At 42.5% G+C, this 26,701-nt stretch overlaps 1 protein-coding gene and 1 long non-coding RNA gene across 4 annotated transcripts in view; one reads left to right on the top strand and one right to left on the bottom strand.

Moving 5' to 3' along the window:
- iqsec3b (IQ motif and Sec7 domain ArfGEF 3b) overlaps window positions 1–26,701 on the top strand; it is a 60,675-nt gene that overhangs the window by 23,062 nt on the left and 10,912 nt on the right. For all 3 annotated transcript variants that reach the window (XM_061821998.1, XM_061821999.1, XM_061822000.1), the window contains 5 exons: window positions 3,502–3,622; window positions 5,883–6,284; window positions 8,933–9,654; window positions 11,842–12,003; window positions 17,304–17,426. In XM_061821998.1, coding sequence (XP_061677982.1) covers window positions 3,502–3,622; window positions 5,883–6,284; window positions 8,933–9,654; window positions 11,842–12,003; window positions 17,304–17,426 — 1,530 coding nt within the window. The remainder of the gene's footprint in view (window positions 1–3,501; window positions 3,623–5,882; window positions 6,285–8,932; window positions 9,655–11,841; window positions 12,004–17,303; window positions 17,427–26,701) is intronic.
- LOC133501881 (uncharacterized) lies at window positions 3,508–25,434 on the bottom strand. Its single transcript, XR_009795302.1, has 3 exons — window positions 25,356–25,434; window positions 11,786–11,977; window positions 3,508–3,601 (listed from the first exon to the last, which is right to left on the bottom strand). It is a non-coding gene; the product is annotated as an uncharacterized LOC133501881 (long non-coding RNA).

Genomic DNA, 26,701 nt, shown 5'->3' with positions numbered 1-26,701 from the left:
AAACAACAAAATAACGAAACAAGAGGAACTCCAATAGGAATCCGCAGAGGACGTCGAACCTGACTGCTTTTGTTGAGCCGTCGGATTGTAAAGACGGATGACATTTTTTCAGTGTTGCACTTGTGAAAACACTCTGAATGAACAATAAAGTGTTTTGACGAGAGGGAGGGAAGCAAACACAAGACAATATTAGTCAAATGATGATCAAAGCTTGCAGGAGACATTGTGGAAAACTGACTTTTTAATAGCTTGTGTCAAAATAGTCAGATCTCAGGAGTTTGTGTCCACCAGTCAAGTTTTTACACAGAAAAGTAAATGTGAGCCGTGTATTTCCCAAAATATGTCTAAATACCCCCACACACAAAGTTCCTCTGAACATGACTTTGTCAGACTTTGCTTAAATATGTGGAAATACAATTGTGCAAAAGATAAAAGTTAATCAGAGCTCCAATGTTGTTGGATTTGCTAACGGCAAAAAACAAAAAAGTAATTGATGGAGCACGTGCATGTCACACACCCCGTAAGCGCTCTTCACGGATTTTGTGATACTACGGAGTCGTCCTTTATAAGTTACCTCACAGGAAATTTGAGAACAGAAACTGAACATTCTCAGAGTTGAAATCAACGCTCGGTCAGCGTTTATACGGCAGTCACTGGGTCACATACTTGTGGTGGAATATACTGTAATTCCCATCCTCAAGAGCGCACCTGCTATCAGCGTCACCCAGTACATTTGTAAAGGAAATACCATTTGGTACATACATACGCGGCAGCTGTGTAATAGCCGCAAGTACCCACATTGAAACACGAGATATTTACAAAGAAATGGGGTACACAGAAAGAGTTTAACGCTAGCGCGGCGCAAACACAAGCATGGAGCTAACGCTAACGCTGGCCCGGCGCTGACAGGGCCGGTTGTAGGCCGGAAAGTACGGTAATTGTGTTTGTGCATGAAAATATACAATATGTGCATCCATCCATTTTCTTCATCGCTTATCCTCACGAGGGTCGTGGGGAGTGCTGGAGCCTATCCCGGCTGTCAACGGGCAGGAGGCGGGGTATACCCTGAACTGGTTGCATGGAGACAAATAGCTGCACTCACAATCACACCTAGGGGCAATTTAGAGTGTCCAATTAATGTTGCATGTTTTTGGAATGTGGGAGGAAACCGGAGTGCTCGGAGAGAAACCACGCAGGCACGGGAGTACATGCGGGACCTCAGAACTGTGCGGCCAACGCTTTACCATCTGATCCACCGTGCCGCCATACAATATGTATGTTAGAAAAAAATTAACATTACTAACATTGCTTGTTACAGTGTAGGCAGAAATAAAGTGTTGCAAAATAGCAACGTTAAGCTCCAACCCTAGTTGTAGCTTCATTTTTCAGAAAACATGTTGGGAGTGCCAAGACTTGTTACAAGATCTTTTTTTTTTTCAGATTCCTGCAGTTCACAGCATCAGTTCATAATTATTTCAGTAGGTTTGAACACCATGTGAAAATACAGGAAGAGGAAAATAGCGCTGACTCGTCTCTCCCAAGATGAAGTGTCGTTGCAAAAAAAAAAAAGTGGAATGATTGTCTTCCATCTTTCAAGAGTTAATCTAACACAATGTACTGTAATCAACTCTGTAAAATAACCCCCTAATCTTTTGTATTTGTGCGCTTGACTATTTGTCCGGGTCATTAAATAGTTGAAATGCATTAACGACTGTGGCTCTCCTTTTTGTCTTGCATCACTTCAACAGCGGCTTCTCCAAAACCTGCCTGCAATTAAAAATTGCGTTGCGAAAAAAAAAAAAGTCCACCAGGCAGTGGTTTGTACCTTGAAAAAGAACTTGCACATGAGGGAACTCGTAAGTCAATGCACTCCTGTATTTGTCGGATATACATTTATGTATTGAACTTTTGTCCAACTACACTAGTCATAAAGTGTTACTGTTAGCATGTTGGGCTCCAATCACTCATCTCATTAAATCGTAGTCGTGCCCGTTAGCATAGCACAAAAGTCCACTATGATGATTGATGATTGTTTAAAAAAATATCTGAAGTGACTGATGAAGTTATCTTGCTGCTTTTTATGCAAGTCGTGTTTGACTTTGGGTGTCTCGCAAGCGCGTGCAGACATTCTCGTTCTCTTGCTATAATTCACGCTAGTTGACACAGGACAGCACTAGTTGCCATTCCGCATCTGGGCCATTGTTTCCATGATGTATTTTATGTTTAATACAGAGCATGTCAAAACAGTCGCCTTCTGCTGTTTTTGAAGTGAAGTTTCTCCGGGCTGTCGATGCCTGGGTTTGCTTCATGTCCTATTTTTCCATAGGTCAAGGCGCCATGGCGTTCCACGGCCCGTACATCATACTTCATTGACACATCTACTGTATCACTTGCATAGATCTTGGCGTACTCATGTGCCTCCCAACTCCGTTCAAGTCTTTCATTTGAGGCAAAACCCTTCTTCCGGCCTAACACACTTTTTCGGAATACGACAAAGCCGGAAAGCAGAATATCTAGAAAAATCTCTCACAGGCATAGGGAGACCGTTCAAATTCCACAGAGGAATATCAGAATGGATAGGTTTCCGATGACGTCACCACGGTGCCAGGATTCCCTTTTTCTATGACCTCATAACACTTGGACCAATCGGATAAATTGACGATAGAAAAAAACTTCACGCTTCACCTATCAACTGTGTTCTCTGACCTCTATAACACACAAGATGGCGGCCATCCCAAGGCGTGACCACTGATCTAAAAAATAAATAAATAAAGACTGGATAGCACATAGACATCGAGCGGTATGTCGATTGGTTGAAGCCAATTGGCCGCCATCTTGGCACTCCCAAAAACGTGTGGGGGACATGGTTTACAGGTTGGCTTATGGTGATGTTTATCTCCAAGTTTGGCATGGTTGTTTTGGGAGTATCAAGATGGCGGATGGCGACTTCAGTTTTGGTGGCCAATGAGCCATCCAGTCTTTTTTCGTTTTTTTTCAGATCAGTGGGTGTGACGGGTAATTGGAAACCTATCAATGAGAATTGAACCCATAACCTTAAAAGCTCCAGCAGACGTGCTACCCACTAGCACACCATGCTAAAGCAGCCTAAATACTTGACAATGGCCTACGCAAAAGATAAGAACAGTCAGTCCAGATGGGACATAACCCCCCATCCCCAGCCAAAATATAGATACCTAAATCCTCATAAAACATAATTAAACAAAATGATATGATGACAATATTACAATCAAGTCTTGAGAGTAGATTTGTGAAATGAAATGAATTCCTGCTGCAAACTGTGATGAAATTGTGTCCTGCTATGGCCGCCGGCCACTGCAATCATTTCCCACCTGCTGCTCCTCTTTCTCTCTCTTTCTCTCCTCTCTCTCTCTCTCTCTCTCTCTCTCTGTCACACACACGCACCTCACAGATGTGTTTTGAAGGTCAGGAAACGGAGGCGGCCACTGATCGCAATCCTATCCTCTCGTCTTCCCACAACAGCGGGCGGTTCCTGAGCCTGGAGGACGGCTCGTCCTCGGGCAGACCGGACGTGGAGGGCACCGCGGCCAAGCGGGAGGGGCCCAGCGAGTACGAGATCTCCCTGGAGAACAAAAACAAACAGGTACGTCCTTCTCGGGAAAAGTGTCATCTCATCGGGGTACGAGGGCCCGTTAGGGACACATTGTAATTCAAGACTCGCTCTCATATATGCTCTCTCTCACACACACTCTCTCTCTCTCTCTCTCTCTCTCACTCGCACTCACACACACACACACACACACCACACACACACACACACACGCACACACACACACACACACAAACCTGCAAGGATGCACAGGTATACACACCTGAGATTCGCAGACCAATTATCCTGACATCATCTCACAGTTTATGCTTTCATTTCATGACATCATACTTTACTTACTAAAGGCTCTCATATAATGTACTTAAATGCTCTTGTAAATCATACTAAAACTACCACGCGCCATGTGAGATGCTCTTACACTTACTGAAACTCATATAATAAGCTGAAATGCTTTGACATAGTGAAATGTCCTATGATTTATTTGCTAAATGCTCTCATATAATGTACTTTATGGTATAAGAAAACTGTATCACATATTAGACTGCTCTCACATGTGCTGAAACGCTGTCATATAATATGGATTGAAATGCTTTCACATAGTATATTGAAGTGCCGTCCTATGATATACCGAGCTGCTCTCACACATCAAAATAAAATGCTGTTGTATAATGTCATGTAGATAAATGCTTTCAAGTTTCATACCAAAATATAATTCATAATGAAAATATAATGAACTGCCTTTACACTTAATGGTGACATGCTCTCATATGATAGATTGGAATTGTCTCACAATTATACCAAAACTCTCACAATGCTCTCATACATCATACTGAAATGTTCACACACGACATACTGCAGCACTCTCAAAGTGTACTTTTCGCTCCTACATCATGATATATGTATATCACATACGCTGAAATGCTTTCATCTACTGTACTGAAATGCTTCAAAAGATTATGTTGAAATGTTGTCACATAATATTCTGAAAATGATATTATATGATATACTGTACCGAAATGCTTTTGTATATCAAACCCTTTCATATGCAGTAATCCAGTTTACATAAATATTTTTCAGTAGTGTGTTTGCAAGTATTTCAGTCGGATGTGTGAAAGCATTTCAGCATATTATATGGGCACATTACAATATCATGTGTGAGAGCATTTCCTTAATTCATCACATTTAGTGTGGCATTTTAGTCGTGTGTGTGAGAGGTAAACCTGACGTCACCGACGCCCTCCCGTATTGGGGTATGTTTTTCTCCCTTGGCAGAAGAGAGAGGAAACTTTGGTTTACTTTGGGAGTGAGGGGGGTGACGGGTGGGGGTGGGGGTGTGTGGGGGCTGCAAGGGTGACATTGCGTGCTGCTACAGCAGAAGCCCATTCAGATCTATTTCTGTCTCTGTTGACATGAAAAGGGGAAAAAAATGAACACCACTGTTTCCACATCCACAGCGACAGGAGCATGAAAGAGTCTAGGTTGCCATGGTAACTGCTAATAATGACATCTGTGTGCGCATTTTTGTGGAGTGTTCTCATGATGTGCGTCGGATGTCCTCCTTTTCTCTAGTGCTCTGATTTTTCTTCTTCATGAGTGGAAAGTTTGGGCAGTGAAACTTTCCGAAACAATTTATTAGGTACGCCTGCTTTGCTGAACCCACACTCGCGTTCTGCCTTTACGAAGATAAGCATACACAGTTTTCGTTCATCTGGTATGTATCTATGGCCCCGAAAACCCACAAATGTTTGCAAACATTTATCTCCTGGTGAAAATGTATTCACCAAAATATCTTCTCCCCAAAAACTCACTCTTTCGAGCCCCCCTGGAAAGTTAAACAAAATTACCCTTGACATCCTCGACAAAAGGTCCCAAGGGTAGAATTCAAAAGGAAGTGATCAATATTGATTTGAAGCAGCTATTTAGTGCAATTTCCTGGGCTTGTACAAAGGAATTTGTCAAAATGAACCTGAAACCAAAGTAAATTCAATTTCCTGCCCCCAAGGCATCAAATGTAAACCGCTATAGTACAATGCAGTATTTAGTTGTGAGCTTGAAATGATTGCAACCCAAAAGTCGAGGTACCACTGAATGCGCCTTGTGTCAATCAAGGTTGGAAAACACTACATTGAATACATATAAATTATTAGGAATGCATGATGGTTGTTTTCTATTTCCAATTCTCCAGCCACATTGGCTACTAAACGATTATAAATACGATTTAGTTGGAATTGTTACTTCAAAAAGGCCTCCACAGTTTAAATGTGAATTCATCACCCCACCTTCCTCTCTTCAGATAGAAGACCTGGAGCAGAAGTACGGAGGGCACCTCATCTCCAGACGGGCCGCCCGTCGCATCCAGACCGCCTTCCGTCAGTACCAGCTAAGCAAAAATTTCCAAAAGATCCGCAACTCTCTCTCGGAGAGCAAGCTACCCCGCCGCATCTCCTTGCGCCAACCCAGCCCCTCGGGACGGAACCGCAATACCGCCCAGAGACACAGTTACTCTCTCCATCCGGGAGGGGGACAGATACCGTTACGTTCCAAGACGCCACCTCCGCCGCCGTGCCGCTCCACTTCTCTTCCCCCGTCTCCCGCCTCGGCCCCGGCGCCGGCTGTCCCTCCGGCCTCGGGACCGGGGCCCGCTCAAAGTCCTGGACCGTCGCTCTCACAGCTGGAGGACTGCTTCTCTGAACAAGTAAGCTGGAGTTCTCATTATTCTACACCAAAAATACTTAGTTGTTCTGGGTGGTAGGTAACTGGAACCTGGCTCAGCTGACTTTGTGCTAGAGAAGTGGGATATACCGTGGGCTGGTGGATAATCAGTCACAGGATACATTTTGACTAGTGCTGTTTATGAGTGGATTGGATTGGCATTTGATTCCACCGGAAAATGGACAAATCAAAATGTATACATTTGAATCACAGCAAAATACTCATTGAGTCTAACAAGAGCTGGAACTGCTCCCAAAGCACCCTAAATATTTCCCAAATTTCAGCTCTTGCAGTTGTAGCTATAGCCTTCCACTGAGATCTCCGCTGAAGGATCTCTCCTGGTCCATTAGCCTGCCCTGACAACCTGCATGGATATTCGTGGCGGTACAACAACCGAAGCCGAAAAGGAGCAATCGCCGAGGTGGATGGTAACTGCAGCAGAATGAATAGGGGAAGTTGACACAATACAATGAGGGCAATGACGAGAGCATCCGAGGAACTCAGTCGGCTCAGTAACCCTGGCTAGGTAGCCAACTGGCTAGCTAGGAATGAGGCAGCTGGTCCAAGACAGTGAGGATTTATGGCATTGGCACAGTATGGCGAGGAATCCTGGTTTAAAGAAATCTTTTTTCTACTTAGAAGAAAACCTTTTCCAGAGGGATAAGCGGCAGCCAAAACATGGCAGTTATTGACATTCGTTACTGTCAAAACGAACAGCAAATATGGATTTAGAGGGCAGGTCCGCGGTTTGATTTTGATAAGCAACCATTGACACTCATATTCACAACTATGGACAATATAGAGGTTCTCATTAGGGTCACATGTGAGGTAGACTCTACCTAGTAGAGCCTAAGCCAGCTGAGACGTGGTGAAAGAATTGCTGTATGAAAAGAGGACTGGTAAGGAGTCAATTGGAGGGCATATGCAGAAAAACAAGCATTCACACTCACATACACATCTCTGAACAATCTAGTATCTGTTTCTTCATATTCAATTCAGATTTTAATTAGTGTTCTTCAATGAAAGGGTTCCACTGTGATTTTCTGATGCCTCGCTCTCGGTTCCTTGCGATTGATTGGTGTCCAGTCTTGGGTGTAAATCCCCTCTTGCCCAAAGTCATCTGGGATAGACCTCAGCTCATTTGTGACCCTAACGAGGACCATTACCATAGAATATAGGTGTTTAATTTTATTGTAATCTAATAATAATTAAAATGTGATATTGTTTGCTAGACTAACGTTTCAGCAAAAGCCATCTAAGCCAATATTTTACCTCATCTGATATTTACTCATGAATGATTCCTGTACATTGTCCATCTGACTGCGTTCAACTCAATTGAACTTCAGTCTATATGAGCTATACGTAAAGAACTACTGTTCTGTAGTTGTTCTGTACTGTACTATCCATCCATCATCCGAGCCAATTATCCTCACAAGGGCCACGGGAGAGTTGGAGCCTATCCCAGCTAGTCTCGGGCAAAAGACGGATTACACCCTGAACTGGTCGCCAGTCAGTCGCAAGGCAGGTTGCAACTTTATCTCTGAGCGGGAATCAATCCCACGCTGCCTGCACCAAAGTCAGGCGCGTGTACTACTACACCATCAGTGACTTACCTGTACTGTATTATTATTTTATTTTTAATGTTTAGTTAGATGCTCCTAGAGCGAGATTTATATATAGAGAGAGGGATAGAGAGAGGGACTGCATTTTGGTTCTCTGTACTGTATGTACTCTATAGACTGTACAAGGCACTGACAATAAAAATCCTTGAATCTTTGAGCCAGGTGACGCCTGCCATTCCTCTTATATGACTTTGAAATGCAACGCTGGCAACAGAAAGAAAGGCTTGTTTCATCAGTTTTGCCTCATGATCTAATTACCAAGACATTGTCACTATTCATCTAGACCCCTCGGTCTTACAAAGGGCAGATAATTAGCTAACCTGCTCACAGTAGGAGTCCATTTTCATCCTTTATTCTTCACCAAAGTATTCTATTATTAGTAGACACTGAGGTGACTGTTCCTTTTGAAAAGTGCAGGTATGTTCCCAATGTATTAAAAGTGTCAAGGTGACAAAAATGTTTCTATAGCTCTCGTCCTCTTTAGGGACACTCACATTCACATCAGAGTCTCACTATATGTACTGTATTACTATAGATATTTTCCAGCGACGATTCGAAAAAGGATCTCGTAAGATGTGTGGGAGTTATGCTAACCCTGATACCAAAGGTCTGCACAATGACATAAAAATGTACTTGATGTTTGATACTGAGTCTACTACTGATGCTTGAGCTCAGAACCACGACAAACCCTGGACCACTTGCCATCAATTGCAGGACAACTACTGTACATAAACTTCACATCTATGGGCAAGTAAGAGTTCAACACTCAATACTTAAAGTGTTCACAATCTGATACTTTGATACCGAATTTGAGATGGCGGCGTAGCTTGCGCTCCAAGAGCAAGTGGCGGTGCACACACTGGACTAGTGACCGATCAATCACAGGGCAGATCTAGACAAAGAACCATCTATAAACAATTTATTTTGGTGTTCTGACTGATATTTAAACACAGATCTCCCATGTGCTACTCAAACATGACAAGGCTTGATGTGTCCTTTGTCCTTTCAGCTTCACTCGTTGGCCCAGTCGATTGATGAGGCCCTCCGTGGTTGGAGCGTATCGGAGGGCCCGGACGGCCAGGGACTCCTCATGGACCCAGGGGCCCTCCGTGCCGCCGCCGAGAGTGCCTGCCTCCCCCGCAGCGCCAGCTCTCTGCTCATGGCCTTCCGGGACGTCACCGTCCACATTGATAGCAATAGTTCCTACACCATCTCCTCTGCTACCACCACCACCACCACCACCTCCCTGGGGAACGCCGGCGGCGAAGCGGGCAGCAGGAAGACCTCCTTGAGCGGGATGGGCCTCATCAGAGGAGAGTCAACTGAGGAGCCTGAATTCCCTGCGCCTCCTCCAAGCGAGGAGCTGGAGAATTTGGATCCGGGTTCGCGGAGAGGCTCGGCTGTGCCCCTCTCGGGGGGGTACGGCACCTTAGAAGGGGAAGGCATCTCGGACAAAACAGGGTCCACCTCCACGTCTACCTCCACCGCCATCGTTACATCGACCCAGTCCGACCAGCAGCAGCCTGCCCAGATTTACACGCAGTACCAGCAGTACCACTACACCCATCCGCAGCAGCTGGCGGCGGGCACCGGGCCCGACGCCTTGCAGGCTCTGGTGGTCTCCCTGCCCAGGGATCGATGCCAAGATCCGACGGCGTGCCGGTCGCCCACCCTATCCACCGACACGCATCGGAAACGGCTCTATCGCATTGGACTAAACCTCTTTAACGTGTAAGTGGAACCACAAAAATCACACACACAGACACTCACGTACTGTAAAGACACTCCCTTACACACATTTGCACTAGTCGCTCTTCAAAGTAGCCTTTTTGCCGTGGGAGCTTCTTTTGTGGTGGGGGCTCACTACGGATGAGAAAATAAAGGCAAAGCCATCGAGGCAACGGCGGAGCAATAAAAGAGAGAATCGTAGGGCATGAACAATGTGAAAGGAGCCATAAATAGAGAGAGAGAGCGAGAGAGCACGACTCGCTTTTACTTCTCAACATTACTATTAGTTATTGCGAATTAAAGTTGATTAAGCGGCACGCATCGCCGACAGCCGCTCTGACCCGGACTCGTCCTCAACTAACAGCTTTTGAGCATGAATGCGCTCATCTTTTTCTTGATTTCATAAGCAATTTCTTCACACACTGAGAGAGCCAGAGTAAGTCGCCTTTTGAATACGGTGGAGTCCGGCACTTGCGAGCTACAGTGCAGAAAATAAAAAATGAAAAAATCCCAGCCACCATGTTACAAAGCTGCCTTTGTGAAATGTGAAGAACAAGCGAGAGAACGCCTATGATAGAGTACCTAGGAACTGTGGTACTGTATGCGCAAGTCTGGTGTGGAGGAGAAATATGTTAGATCAACACAGGACTTGTATGAGGGTAGCAGAACAGTGGTGAAGTGTGCCGTAGGTGTGAAAAAGGAATTTAAGGTGGAGGTGGGACCTCATCAGCGATCAGCCCTGAGCCCCTTCCTGTTTGCAGTCGTGATGGATAGGGAGACAGAGGAGGTTAGAATCCCCGTGGGTACACGGTGTTCGCAGATGACATTGTGATCTGCAATGAAAGCAGGGAGCAGGTGGAAGAATATTTCATAAGATGGAGGCATGCACTACAGGGGAACGAAGATTAGCTGATATATCATCTGAACATAATATATGTCCACGAATGAGTGAGGCTACAGGGAGAGGAGATAGCAAATACTACTTCAAATACTTGGAGTCACCAATCTAGAGCAGTGGTGAGTGTGGTAAGGAAGTGAAGAAACTGGTCCAAGCAGGTTGGAGAACCTAGCGAAAGGTGCCAGGTGTGTTGTGTTTATAGGACAGTGGTGAGGCCAGCCATGATGTACGGGTTGGAGACGGTGGAACTGAAGAGACAACAGGAAGCAGAGCTGGAGGTGGCGGAAATGAAGATGTTGAGCTTCTCTCCAGGAGGGAGCAGTTTGCATAGGATTAGAAATGAGTGTATTGGTGGAAGGTGATGAGGACACCAAAAGAGCAAGAGGCCGACCAAAGAGAAGTTGGATGGATGTTGTGAAAGAAGACATGAGGGCAGCGGGTGTTCGAGAGGAAAAAGATACCACACTGTAGTGATCCCTAACGGGATAAGTTGAAAGAAAGAGAAGAAGACATACCAGTATTATATCCATCCATCCATCCATTTTCTTTGCTGCTTATCCTCACGAGGGTCGCAGGGAGTGCTGGAGCCTATCCCAGTTGTCAACAGGCAGGAGGCGGGGGTACACCCTGAACTGGTTGCCGGCCAATCGCAGGGCACATCGAGACAAACAGCTGCACTCAAAATCACACCTTCGGGTAATTTAGGGTGTCCAATTCATGTTGCATGTTTTTGGGATGTGGGAGGAAACTGGAGTAAACCCACGCTGGCACGGGGAGGACATGCAAACTCCACACAGGGGGGGTCTGGGTTTGAACCGGGGTCCTCAGAATTGTGAGGCCAACAGGTTACCAGCTGCTCCACCGTGCCACCCACATTATATACATCGTTAAATATATTTTGAAGGACCTCGTTTTTATTCAATGTCTATTATTATTTAAGTTAAAGTAGATTCTGCACTGCCATTCTTATTTTTGAAAACACAAAATGTGTTATTACACAAGTTTTAATGTATCTGTTTTTTCAGATTTTTGTATTTATTTTGTAATTTTCCTTTTGATTATATGCAATTTCCTATGTACAGTATAAAGGGCTGCATAATGAACGAGTTTCTCTTGGGAATGTCAAATGATAGTGGGTCATGTTGACAACATAATTAATATGAATATGTATCTGACTGTCACCTGCTAAATAGTGGGCCCCACCCCGCATGTTGTGAAGTAATTGTCGTCACAAACCCGTGTTTTTGCAGTCCACGCTTTAAAGTGTTGTCGCTGCTCCCTTGTGCCGGCAGGAACCCGGAAAAAGGAATCCACTTCCTGATCACGCGCGGCTTCGTACCCGACACGGCCATCGGCGTGGCGCACTTCCTCCTCCAGAGGAAAGGCCTCAGCAGGCAGATGATTGGAGAGTTCCTGGGCAACAGCAAGCTGCAGTTCAACAGAGACGTTCTCGAGTGAGTCCGCGTTCTTCGTATGCAATTACAGTGGTACCCCAAAGATTACGTGCTGGTAACCTCACACCTGGGCAAGGACAAAATGAAAACCCTCGCTAGGAGTTGCTTTAGGCCACAAGTCGCACACGGACGCTCACTCTGCACTAGAACTGGAAACCTGACTCCATAGCTCACTAGGCCACACCCAATGTAGGTACACATCCAACCTACAATTACCGTAATTTTTCGAAAATAATGCGCACAATTTTCAAAAAGTTAAAGAGATTATATCAGCAGATGCACAATGATTATTGTTAATTATTGTTGTAAAGACAGTTTTCGAAAAACAATACAAGTACAAACCTAACAAAATATAAATACAGATAATTCCCGATATTTTGAGCACATGGGTAGCAGCAAACTGCTGGTGTGCATTGTACATTGGTAGAAGGGTTTTTCTGATTTTTTTATAGGTTAACGTTATACTTCAGGACGCATTATACTCGAGAAATTACGGTAGTAAAGTAGAAGAAGAAGTAAAGTACGTGGAGCTAATTCACATATAAACAATTCCAACAAAATAACTCGAGGCTCAATGAGCAACTCCGCCCCTTGTTGTCATGCTAACAAATGCGATAGTTGACAAACAGAACCGCCCTCTTAAAACAATCTAGTATCAGACAAGCTATGTGGTGCAGCAATAGACTAATTGACAAGTGAAGTACTGCAGCTTGTTGACGAAGTGCTGCCTCCTTGAGGGAAAATACAGCACATGCTGCTGTGGTGGCTTGGTTTTTTTTTTTCTTTTTTTTTTGTTCTTCACACAGTCGGCTCCTGCATTTGACGAACAAAAGGTCAACTTTTGCCCGGTTGGGTGAGGGCAGCGGGGCGAGCAGTTGCGCATTTGCATGATGATAATTTGAATTAGAATTGATAACTTGGGGTCGTGGTAAGTTCAAGGTTAGACATCAATTTGGCGTTTGTAAGGACATAAAAGAATGTTGTTAGTTCGAAATGGGGGGCGAAGGGCAGAGAAGAAAGACAACTCAATTATTTGCCGGACTTTATGAAAACACTTGGAAGCTGTTTAAAATGATATATACAGTGTGAATAAAAAAAGCATAACGTGTCTCATGCTGAAGTCATGATGGTATCTTAATGAATCGAAATCATTTCTTGCAGCGTCTTTATTGATTCAGTCTTCAGGACAATGAAAAATATTTTGCCATGTAGACTTAAATAGAATCTCCTCGTTTGTTTTCTTCCCCCAATGGAGACAAGTTTCGATTTAATATCAATCATTTATACTGACTTTAGAGAGTCTTTGTGAACCACTAAGTTTTTTTTTTCCCCCAGCCAATTGAGCCTTGGCCTTCTAGCTTTGAAACTGACATAAAGGTAAGAAGGGGAATAAAAAAAAAGAAATTAAAAAATGCACAAGAAACGAAAGTCGTTTAGAGCTAGATAAAGAAAGACTCATGATGAATTCTGTTAGACAAGGTTTACGTTTGCCTTTATTCAATAATTCTCATTTTCTTGCAATGTTTTATCTATATAGTACAACTTTGTAATTTTTTTCTCCTAACTTTGGGATTGTGCTACTTTTTCACAACTTCTTTAGCATAAATTGTGATTACACTCTTGCTACTTTAGAACAGTTTTGTATTCTTGTATTCTTTAAAAACTCTTATGACTTTTACTCTTGTAAAATTACTTTTTACTCACAAAAGACGGAGTTCTCATTACATCCCAACATTTTTCTCATAAAAGTCCAACTCCATTCTCACGACATTTTGTTATAATTTACAAGTATTTTTCTCATAACTTTCCAAGATTTTCTTGGACCTATACAAATTCTTATCTAATTCCCATTTTTCTCTCATAGAATATTTCAAATCTATTCTCATAATATTACAGATTTATTCTCTTTAATTTAAAAATATTTTTCTCCTCTTTTCCTTTTCTCAGAAAAAAATACCACTTGATTTGAAAACGATATATTTTTCTACTCACAGCACTATCATTTTATTTTTTTTAAATTATGTAATCATACAATTTCTGCTTTTATCTCATGATGTATTTCTTGTACTGTTACAAGATTGAACCCATAACTTTTAATCTTTTTCTAATAAAAAAAGATCGTTTTTTTAAAAATGACAACCTTATTCTTCCTTTAATATCATCTTTTTTAAAGTAAAATATGAGCTTCATAAAATTAAAATGTCATATGACTTTATACTGGTCAGGAGACTGCTTTTGTAACTTTCCATCATTAAAAAACATTTGAATTCTAATAATTGTAATAGTTTTTTCCCCTAAAATTAGTCTTGTAATATTACAGTTTTATTCTCATAATATTATGATGAAATTATTGAAATTTTACTGCAATTTTTTAATTAATTACAATAACTTAAATTAATTGTTTTTTTTTTTGCATTTGACTATTTTAATGGATCATTGTCCTCCTAAAATTTCCAATAACGTATTGTAATATTTTACCTTTTCCATCCATCCATGATCCAAGCTGCTTATCCTTACAAGGGTCAAGGGGTTGCTGGAACCTATCCCAGCTAACTTTCATTTAAATTTACAAAATATTTTTTTCCTTGTAAAAATATAATTCATTGTGAAAACAGTCCCCCCCCCCACTTAACCATACCATTTCATTCTTATAAACGTACAATGCTTTTCTTTGAAAAAAAAAATCTGCCTTTTCTTTCATAACAGTCATCTGCCGCATGGCCCTTAAATGCAACGGACTTTGATTTAAAATACTCCTTCAAATATCTTTGGACTATCCAAAATGGAGAGAGGGGCTTTTTTTTCTGAGGTTGTTGAAGAAGAATGTGGAACTGGTGCCTCCGTTTCCCATCATGCAACAGCAATTTTTCCTTTCAAACAGTTTATCAGCAGCATCATTCAGATTGATGTTATGTATGCTCGGCCAGAGAAGAGCGATGCATTACACGAGACCTTTTGCAGGTTTAGCACTTCCCGCTTTTTATTGACTGCTACATTGACAGCTATGCTGATATCTTGGCTTGCTGCAAGTGATAAGCATGCGCCCAAATGCATTTAGAGTGAGCTACGGCCATGTGGCGAAGCACTTACAACCCCAGAGTTGCATTAGCAGCAGCTCCTGTACTTTAATCTTGGATTTAAATCAGCTGCCTTTGTTTAGAGCACCTCCAGGACTCGTTGTCATGTTTCAAAATTGCTGAATGATAACCCCCAACCCCTTTAAAAAAAAAAAAAAAATCCATAAAAGCACGTCGTGTTGCTGAGAGCCATATAAAATTGGATTTAAAAAACAAAACAAACAAAAAAAAACCTTACTTTGCATCTTGGGGGCTTTCTGTCAAGTGCTTTCCAAGGTTAAGAATGAGGTGTGACTTGTCTGCTGCTTTCTGCTCAACGACTAAAAAAGAAAGTGAGGGAGATCCCATCACAGCGGAAACTCTTGTAGGGTAGCTGCAGAGGGTAGACGCTGAAATATTTTCTTCCCTGCGTGTAAAGCCCAATAATTGGATCTATAAAGTGTATGAATTTAGTGTATATAATTATTTACAGTATATTGCCAATAGGCGGCGCGGTGTATCAGCTGGTAAAGTTCCATCCCGGCCCCGCCTGTGTGGAGTTTGCATGTTCTCCCCTTGCCTGTGTGGGTTTCCTCCGGGCACTCCAGTTTCCTCCCACATCCCAAAAATATGCACCATGAATTGGACACTCTAAATTGCCCCTAGGTGTGATTGTTAGTGCGGCTGTTTGTCTCGATGTGCCCTGCGATCGGCTGGCATCCAGTTCAGGGTGTACCACGCCTCCTGCCCGTTGACAGCTGGGATAGGGTCCCGTGAGGATAAGCGGCAAAGAAAATGGACGGGTGGAATGATTTATACCACAGTAAAGTGCCTTTGACACTTCCCCATTTCAGCCCAGCCAAAAAGCTCAGATTTTCCATTCAACTTTGTATGCAGTTTTAGGTTGATGTTAGCCTGTTAGAAATGCATATTGATCAGCATTATTATGATTATGATTAATTAGCTGTAAGCAGAGAATATGCAAACAAACAAATGCACAAGCTTTCTGACATGAGTGGACATTTTTGACTAATGTTTAGCATTTAATGAGCACAAGGTGAACCTTCACTTGGGAACTTGAGCCAGTTAGCAAGCTGCAATTCTGAAACCAGACACTGTTTCAGCCAGGAATTTGAAATTTTATCCAATTTTATGTACTATATAGTGGTTTTTTTTCTCCCATCATTTTCTCGGAATAGATACTTTATCTTCACAACACTGCATTTTCATTTCAGCGGGAGCGTATCGCTGTCACCCCCCCCCCAAAAAAAAAGTTCGCTACTGCGTTATAACGTGAAACATACCTCATTATAACATGAAATAAATTACATTACTTGAATACTTAACCATATTATAATGTGAAACATATCTTGTTATAACATGAAACATCCACATTATAACGTGATATGTTTCAATATGCTTCCATACGTTTCTCTCAGTATTGCTGGAATTTTATAAATGAAGAGTTTGTTTTCAAAACGAGACATAGGCATTTTTTTCAGATTTACGAAACTCGCGCCAAAATTATCCAGCTCCGAATGGATAATTTTGGCGCAAGTTTCGTAAATCTGAAAAAAATGCCCATGTCTCGTTTTGAAAACAAACTCTTCAAATGTTGGAAAAAATTGTAGCAACTTTTGCCTGGTAATCTTACAGCTGGTAAATGTACATTTTGTCTCGGAACTTTGGATCATTTTCTTTGGACAAAACATCACCTTTTTGTCTCCCAGTTGTACTATTCGGCATGGGCCTCATAGTAGTAAAATGCATGCGATGACACTCGGGCATGCTTAAATGCAAAATGTTTTCATTCAAAATGCTCGTGTTTTCGGTTCCCAGCCGCATGCGGAAACACTTCCAGGGTGAAAGGAGAGGCTTTTTGCTGAGCTTGTTGCAGATATTGTCAAAATAGGTCACTGCACACACGCACGTTCATGTGTGCGCTGCCATTGGCACATTCTTAGCCCTTTCATGTACTCCTTTGAATGTCATTATGTGGCTGTGGTGCTTCTAACTCCCAATGTCATCACCCCCACCCCCCGACACCCCTGTGTGTGTGTTCCAGGTCAATGGCTCTGTAATGGAATTATGACTGTAAAGGAAGGTTTTGCCCATCAGCGTGTGTTTGTGTGCGCACTCACTCGGACGCAAACACCCACGTTTCTTTCCCTCTGCTAAATTGTTGCTTCTCTCTTCTTTTTTTTTTTTCCCCTCTCACTTGCAAATGTGTGCGCTTGCCGGCAGCTGCGTGGTGGACGAGATGGATTTCTCGGGCATGGAGCTGGACGAGGCCCTGAGAAAGTTCCAAGCGCACGTGCGAGTGCAGGGCGAGGCGCAAAAGGTGGAGCGACTCATCGAGGCCTTTAGGTGAGAAGCCGGGAGCGCTAAAACCGAATATTTTCACACGGATAAACATTGCCGAGCCAAAATAGGGCATGCCCACCCTCAACTTTGGCACCCTGGCATTCGGCGGGTCACTAATTGCAGCAGGTCCGGGCATTTGGTACCTCTGAACCTCTGGATGGATACCGACACGCTCACATTTAAATAATGGAACAGCATACAAAATTGTCATGAATGTCAATCGGACCAATTCGGAACCACTATTTATTATTTGAAATACACGTTTTATGTTATCATTTTTGTCATAATATGTACAACAATACAACATAACTATAATACATTTGTATCATGTAGGTAAGTCAAATGTAAAATGAAAATGAAGCAATAAGAAATTAAAACTGACTTGGTGAAATCTACAATAGAAAAGAGAACTTTATGTTGATGAACAAAAACACAATAAAATGATGAAAATGAGGGTGAACAATATTAATTTCATGTTAATACTTTTCCGTGTCTCGTTGTCTCTAATACAATTTGGTACATACATACGCCACAGCTGTGTAAGCCGCAAGTGCCCACATTGAAACCCACACAATATATCTACAAAGAAAGACGGTACACAGCTTGCGCTAACACTAACGTTAGCACTGCGCTAAAGCTAATGCTAACAGGGCCGGTTAAAACAAAACTTACCTGTAAATATCACTGAGACATGCCAGTAACACAGCAGCAACACGTTAGCACAGCGCTAACGCTAATGCAGCGCTACCAGGGCCGGTAAAAGTCACTTCCTCGGCACATTTACTGTATTCCACCGGTCTCATTCTTACCTTTTCTGCTCAAGTGCCCCCTTGCGGGCGTTAGAAAAAATGCACAAATTAGCTGCATCACCGCATAAACCGCAGGGTTGAAAACGTGTGAAAAAAGTCACGGCTTGTTGGCCAGAAATTATGGTATTTTGTTTTCTTTTAGTTCGATGAATGATTTCATGCAGGACTGTATAAATGTCCTGACTTTATTGCGGCACATTGGACTACAGCTCCGCTCCTGAAAAACACAATCACACCCTAAAAACCAAAAGGGCACTGTTTTGTTACGCCACCGGCGACTGGTGCTTACATACTCTGGAATCAATCGATTTTTTTTTTTTAGGAGAAAAGGGAAAGAATCTTTGATGTCATGTATCAGCCTTGGGGCAAGCAGGCATCCGGATTCAGCGAGACATTTTAATCGACTTTAAGTGCTTGTGAGAGCTCGTGGTGACAGGTTGTGAGGAGAGCAAAGTCTTGGTATCATTAACAAATTATACTGATTGCCTTGGAACCGTGGATGAACTCGCCAATTACAACACCCAAAACTGATGCAGGGAATCAGCGTGTGTACAAAAATAGATGCTCTCTACTTCCCAACAACCTCCTGGCGAGCGTTACAAACACATTGTTTTGAGGGAGTTGTGATGCGTTGTGATGCCGAGCTTCAGCCCAAGTCACAACTGAACACGTGAAGAGAAGCCTCGCTATTGCCATTTTGTGTTCATGTATTATTTTGTTCTCTTATTTATTGTCAAGGTCTGACACGTGTATAGAGGTATGCGCAAACAACCTCCGCTCTTAGCAAAACAGATTTGGAGCACTTCATTCCGGCTGTGGTAAATTCCGAAGCTCTACAAGAGCTCGTGCACGTGATGTCGCCATTTTCACGGCGGTCAATCAGAGCTGCTCGACATTGTGGGAGACATTGAACTGGAGGAGAATATTTACAATACCCAAGACCTGTTGTGTTGTTGGTTGTCACAACAGAAAAGACAGCTATTCAAAGAGATCCTTCTATGGAATACCAGCTGAAAAGACCAGAAAAGATCGATGGATTTCGGCAATTAAACGTGATGGATGGTGTATTTAGTATTTATAATCACAAGTTGATTCATTTGAGAACAATGCTCATTAAAAAAAAAAAGACATCTATCGCAGAGAGGTTTAGAGGTGTGTGTGTGTAAGTGTGGCCGCAATACACTTCCGTGTATGGAGGAGCCGACTCCCCGTCCTCTTTTTTTTGTCAATGATATTTAAAGAATGCGGTTTGTGTAAAACCAGGAGTCACTTATTGAAATATTGGTATTTGTATTGAATACTAGCTGAAAAGATCGATGGATTCTGACAAAGGTTAACATGTAGCCGAATCCGCTTCCACGTTCACGAGCTGTCAACCCGTCGCTATGTTTATTCCAACGAAGTATTTGTATACATCCAGACTTTTATATGCTTTCAAACTCTCGACGACTTACTCACCAGATCCATGTGTATATCCAGTTGTCCAAGAGAAGTGGAAGCAAATTAACAGTCCAATTTCTTATCGGCGAAAACATCGACTTCAGCATGAAATATGGGTCCTCTCTGCCAAGTGTCTCTCATTTTTCCACGTACCTTCGTTTATTATCACCTTCTAAATGTTTAACGGTATCGGACAAAATTTTGGGCATCATGCTATAAGACATATTTTCGTGTCGTCTCCAACCGACTTAGCATTGAACAATGCTTTGTTAGACCAGCAATATGGTGACAAAGGTCACGTGATTTTTATGATGTAGGTGCACGAGCTCTATAGCAGGAGACCTGCAGCAACTTTAATCTTCTACCTTTGTATTTTGCATAGAAGGCCTCCAACTGAGCTCCAGTTCTCGTTATCGTTCTCACAGAGCAGTAGGAACATACGTCGCAAATTCGCCAAGTCGCGTATTTGGCCCATGCAGCGGACGCATTGCCAAACACACCGACCACTACCTTGACACCTTCACCAAACAATCGTGTCAAATTTTGCATCCAACAACGCCAAAGCTCTGCTAAACATTTGGCTGATAAAATATTTTTGTGCAGTTTGGCTTGGAAATGTTAGATTGAAATTCCTCCAAGTCAGCGGTGGAAAAACAAGGCGTGTAAAGTTGGTATTATGTTGAGTCGCCTCGCTGTTATGTCATACTTCAGAAGGGTTTGCATACTGATACATTTTTCAGAATCACAAAAGTTTTTCTTGGTTGTATAATTTCACACTTGGTGGATGTGCATGTACTCAGGCCCATCCGTTTTCATACGCGCAATTAAAGATTCCATAATCTTACCCCTTTAAGCGTATTTACGCTGCCTTGATGATGCCGCTGTAGTGACCGCGATTAAAAGTAAAAAAGGAAGAAGATGAGCAAACAAATGTTCTCTGCAGCGCTGCCCTTGAAGCTCGCTGGATGTGTCCACAGATTACCCGTAGGGACAAATCTGAGAAAAAGCGTTATTGATGCGCCGCAGTCGACGTAATAGGCTTCGTGTGTCCTTTGTGCAGGAAGATGAGGTCTGCCTTATCCTTTCTTTTATCATATCAACAAAATACATCAATATGACCAAAGGGATTCCATTTTTTTTTCATCAAGTATCACCTGACAGAGCTTTTAAATGTCCTCTATAAAGCTAATTTCTAAGCATTCGCATATCACATATCTTATAGGTTTTTATGCTGTAAAACTAAAATTGCCATGCTGACTCTTTTTTTTTTTTTTTTTTCAAGCATGTCCTTTTCCCCCCTCCATATCCTACCCCCCAACCAAAATTCCACTGGTTAGCTGTAGTAAGACTTGATTTCGATTGGACTGATTTCGATCTACGTTGTGTAGTCACAATTGAGTGAGAGGTGTGTGCCGCTTTCTGTGGGTCAGTACTATTAATATCCGCAAACGGAAAGCTAGCATCGTAGGAATTAAAAAGATTTGATGGCTTTTCTCTTAACCTTATAACCACAGACGTACCGTTGTACATAAGTTTGATTTCGTTTCATTGTTTTTGAACCGTGTAGCTATTCCATCTCAGTGTTTTATTTACATAGATGTATATATTTTTCCGGCATTGAACTCGGGACCTCAGAACTGTGAGGCCAACGCTTTACCAGCTGCTCCACCGTGCTGCAGAACACAAACTTGCAACGCCAAACACTTATGGAATGAACGACAACAGACTACTACATGTCCAATATGTGCGCATAAAAACTGTGCACCGGCGGTTTGAGGTTACAACCGGGGTGCAATCAACTAATATGTGCAGCAGTGTAAGAACGTGGCGCATGAAGGCTCGCTCCCTTATTCCACTAATTCATATTTTTCAACACATTCAAGTGTAATCGGGACTTTTCTACTGGGTTAGCCAATGATAGTGAGACTACAATGCATTCAGACCTAAGCAAGCTACACACCGTCAAAGTCAAGCTTTTTTTGTATAATCCTCAATCACAAAAGAGTCTCTCAGATCTTCACAGGCCCACAATACTGCGTTACGATATTTTAGGTGTTTCTTTTAAATGTTAGAGGCCGCACATATCCTTGGGTTGCAATCACGTGACGATCGCCGCCATTTCTACAGACAAGCTAGGCGTTGCAGACGACATCACCATGGCAACGTCCACACCCCCATGTGTAAGCTGCGGATATTTTTCCCCTACTTTAATTCACTCAATGATGTCGCCAAAGCTAGATAAGTACAGAAGATCAAACTCTGTGAAGATATCGATCCGTATACTCTCCACAACGACGTACTTTCAAAGGATCTGAAAGACTTCCCTGAAATAGAATATCCGGACACTAGAACTATACTACAAACTAGAGACTTTCAAATAACCATTGTGTGTGCCTTGTGTACTCGAGCTTTGTTCAGATCTGCATGTCGTATATTTGCAAGCCGCTTTTGTTGCCGTTTTTTCAGTAACTCCATTGTATCTTCTTCTTCATGTAATCTAATCTTTGGAACACGGAAAAAAACGCTTCCCAATGTCTCCGTTTCCATGATTTCCACATCCATAGACGCAACAAAAATCTGGCATGATGACGATGGACGGCTGACTGCTTGTCTGCAACAATGGTGGTTGTCAAGTACCCGGATGAACAAGCGTGACGTCACGTGCAACCCAGTCATAGTTTGAAGAGGGAAAAAATGCATTTTGTACTTACTCCTCTTATTGCATGTGGCGTACAGTGAACTGCGCACATTTCCGGTTCAGCGTCTGCTGTTTTACAAAGACGGACCTCTGAAAGCCAGCCTGGTGGCAGAGGATGGACAGAAAATACAGTGTAAAAAAATACCCAAATCGTCGGAAAATACGGAATAGGAGACGCTTGGCTGCATTTTTATCTGGTAACTACATACATTGTTGTTGTTTTTTTCCCTTGACATTTCTGTTGTGGTGAATGTCTTGTGAGACACGTTCTACCCGTTGCTCCTCTTGTTTATTTTCAGCAGCAGCAGCACCAGCATCTTCAGCGAGATTGCTGATCGTCTAAGATTCCATTTCACGTCATAATCACAGAATCTGTGGCTTGGCCCCACTTCGGAATTGACCACACACAATAAGGATTTGCTTTTGTTTACAATTGCTGGTAACCAAGCAGATTGAGGTGTAAAACCACTCTTAAAACACCTCACGTCATTGGCTAATCACTTAGCACAAACTTTAAGGGGACTTTGAGCCGTAGGGGGAAATCCTCCAATTTTCATGCACATTGGGGCGGAAAGTACAAACGTCATTCTTTGAGCACCCAATAGCGCGGGATAATCACTCAGGAGTATCTTTTAGAGACATCTGTTAATCGTGCATGTGCGGGCTTTGTTCGGAAGGGGTGAAAATGCCACATTTGGGGCCAATTGTTGGTGTGTGGATATAAATTCAGCACCCCAGGGACAGAGTCCCCTTGAGTTTATATCATGCGACCTTTACACAGTGTGTTGAATCGAGCAGGCATCATGCATCTCGTCTCATTGGAAGACCAATCAGATCACTTCATCACATCCCGGCGAGTCATAGGTGCCCGGGCCCTTTGGGTGGCGCGCATTACACATCTGTCACCAGCCATCACGTACCACGGTCCGTGAGCGTAGGTCACAAGTGAGCGGGCCGTACCGGGATACGCCGTGTGTTACGTAACACTTGTTATGTCATTTGTGTGTGTGTGTGTTGCTCTGTCATCGTGGCACGGGCCTCTTTGTGCCAGCTGGCATGCGAACCTTCATGATATGCAGATGCCAGGCTCCTGTTCAAACAGACTGCCGACATAAGATCTGGAGCCAAGAGTGACGTGCGCACACACACACACACACGCACAACACGTTAATAGTGTGTATTCACAGTGCAGACACATACACACATTGTGTGTGTGTGGAGTCATGCATTCGGTTGTGGAGCTTGCCTCCCCTCAGCATTTGCTGCATATTACGTCAAGTAGACAAGTCGGGAAGCTGCTGTTTTTTTTTTTTTTTTTTATTTATTTTTTTTCATTGGGTGAATCCAGCACGAACCAGCAGTTTGCAGGATTCCACAAAAACTGCTGTCAACATGGAAAGGTTTCAATAATTAAAGCAATACGAAGGTGTCGGCTACGTTCCTTCTTCAATGCCGATTTTTTGGAATCAGGCGGCCAACCATTGACTACTAGATTTGCTGCATATTTAAAATGGCCTCGCAACATTCACTAAATGTTTATTGAGACAATTGGGACCAAAAATTCCCCTGTGCCACATAATTGAAAATGATACGGTCTTGCTCAGTGAATCAGAAAGCATCCTCGATGACTCATATATAGAGTTTTGTTTACCTCGCCATATTGCTGGTCAAGCTAAGCATCGCTCAATGCTAAGTCGGTTGGAGACGACCCGGAAATATGTCTTGCAGCGCGACGCCCAGAGTCTTGTCCGATACCGTCAGACATGAAAATAAATGACGGTATGTGGAAAAATTAGATAAACTCGCCATAGAGCCCATATTTAACGCCGAAGTTGATGTTTTCGCCGATAAGAAATTGGACAGTTAATTCGCTTCCGCTAGTCTTAGAAAACTGGAGATTCATGTTTATCTGGTGAGTAAGTCGTCGAGATTTACACTGAAAAGTTTGAAAGCGTATAAAAGTCTGGATGCATACGAATACTTTGTTGGTGGATTTGTTCTCATCAGGAATAAATCCCACGACACGTTACCCTTTGCTGGAATCCATCGATTTTTTCAGCTTGTATTCAATACAAATACCTATATTTAAATAAATGACCCCTGGTTTTACTACAACTCGCATTCACTAACTATACTTGAAAAAAAGAAAGAAGGACAGAGTCGTTTCCACGGAATGTACACGGAAGCGATTGCAGCCACACTTAACCTCCATAACCCTCTGCGACAGTTTTTTTTTTATACGCATTGTTCTCAAATGAGCCAATTTGGCATTATAAATACTTCATAATTTGAGATTAAGAATAATTCCTACCTGAAATGAAGTGATCGCTACACAGGCGTGTTTGTATTTTGGTTGGGCACCATTCAACACGTTTAATTGCCGAAATCCATCGATCTTTTCTGGTCTTTTCAGATGCAATACCATACAATGATCTCTTTGAATATCTGTCTCATCTGTTGTAACAACCAACAGCACAACTGGTCTCGGGTGTTGTAAATATTCTCCTCCGGTTCAATGTTTCCCACATTGTCGAGCACCTCTGTTTGACCGGCAATAGGGCGCCGAGAAAATGATGACGTCGCGTGCACAAGCTCTATTGAACCCAAAGATAACTAATTTTAAAATACATGCTAAACGCGTTGTTGTCTTTGCGACGTCCTATTTCAGACAGAAAATTCAAACTTGTTTCCTCACATTTGAAAATCTAATTCAATTTGCAGAGTTCTGTATTATGAAATTCATCAAAAAATTTCACAGAAAATGTGTTTTCTTGCTTATCCACTGATGAAGTTTGGGAAAATATTGACATCACTTTTTCATGAAAAACCGTCAGCCTGTAAAGGTGAAGCAGAGAGTGAACAGCGAACAACAACAACTGTAAACAAAACTTTGTTCAAGTGAACGAAGCCCATCAGAAACTTAAAAAAAAAAAAAACCTTCACAAACAAACTTCAACAGTGTCAAAGTAAATCCTTCTAACTTACCTGTGGAATGTATTCTCACAGCCACAAAACTTGTGATTAACACAGGTCGGCACGGTTGTTTTGGGAGTATCAAGATGGCGGATATCAGCTTTGGTGGCCAATGAGCTATCCAGTCTTTTTTTTTTTTTTTTTTTTTTTAGATCAGTGACGAGGACCAGAAGGTGAAATTACATGGAGAAGTTTTATTGAGAACATTAAGGAATGTTGCAAATCAAAATGCTACGGCCGTCCATGAACCACAAAGTAACCTACAAACAGACAAAAGAAGCAACACAAATGGCCTTTGTTAGTTCAACTTACTGAGCACCATTCTTGATTTTATTAGTGACACTTTAAGCATCTCATCGTACCATCGTGTGCTAAATAAAATTGGAAAAACAAGTAAAACCTAAAAAATATTACGCCATAGCGAGTCGTCTCTGGTTTTAATTGTCTCCGCCTTGGTTTCCTGTCTTGGCGGCTGTGACGAAAGCCCCCCCGACTCCCCAAATGCACCAGTGTGTAAGCTCAAGTGACAGTCAAGGAGTCAGGGAGGTGCGAGCGAGACATTTGGAAGCCTGCCGGCAGAGACGCAGGAGAAAGACAGTGCAGCATCTCGACGCGCTCGTGCGAGCCAACGTGACGAGAGAAGCGTTACTTCACGACCGAGGGCACAAACCGCTTTGGACTGTCAAACGTGTCCTTTCAGCACCATTCATGACGGCTGCTCCTTATTTTGAGACAATGCTGACCAAAAACATTCCTGCCATTTGCCTTCACAATCTTGAAGGAAACACAAGGCTATACATTTTTTCCAGATTTTTTGGAGGGAAAAAAAGCAATTAAAAAGTTAATGTCGAGTTTAATGATTTGTATCTGCTTCCCGAAAGCTAGCAGACTCTCAGATGGTGCTATTGTGCATTTCCTCCGATTCTCGCCAGCTCACAATCCATAACTTAAAAATGTGAAATGTGCTGCAAAATAATAATAGAGAAGTCAGGGGGCCGCTTCATTAAGTTAGACTGCACCTCAGGAGCCACAAAGAAGGTTTAGAAAGGGCTTTCTATAACATTCGCTGGAAGCCTTCGGGCGGAACTGAACAGAGCCGGGCTGAATATTAAAGCATTTTTCGGCATCATTTTCAGCAGTCGTGAAGAACTTTTGACCAAAGTTGACAGAGTGAATGGAAACTCGCGTTCGTCAGGGTCGCATTTCGCAGCAAAAGTGAGTGTTTCGTCGCTCCGGAGTAGAAACTGGATGCTTTGATGTGGATTCAAAAGTGATGAAGAGTTTAGAGAATTCAATAAGCGCTTGATGTCTTTTCAGACCTTTATTAATTTACATATTTTGGGATGTGCTCCAAACTG

This window comes from Syngnathoides biaculeatus, chromosome 6 (assembly GCF_019802595.1).
Source record: "Syngnathoides biaculeatus isolate LvHL_M chromosome 6, ASM1980259v1, whole genome shotgun sequence".
In the NCBI taxonomy this organism is placed as follows: domain Eukaryota; kingdom Metazoa; phylum Chordata; class Actinopteri; order Syngnathiformes; family Syngnathidae; genus Syngnathoides; species Syngnathoides biaculeatus.
This window is presented reverse-complemented; position numbering and strand designations above follow the sequence as displayed.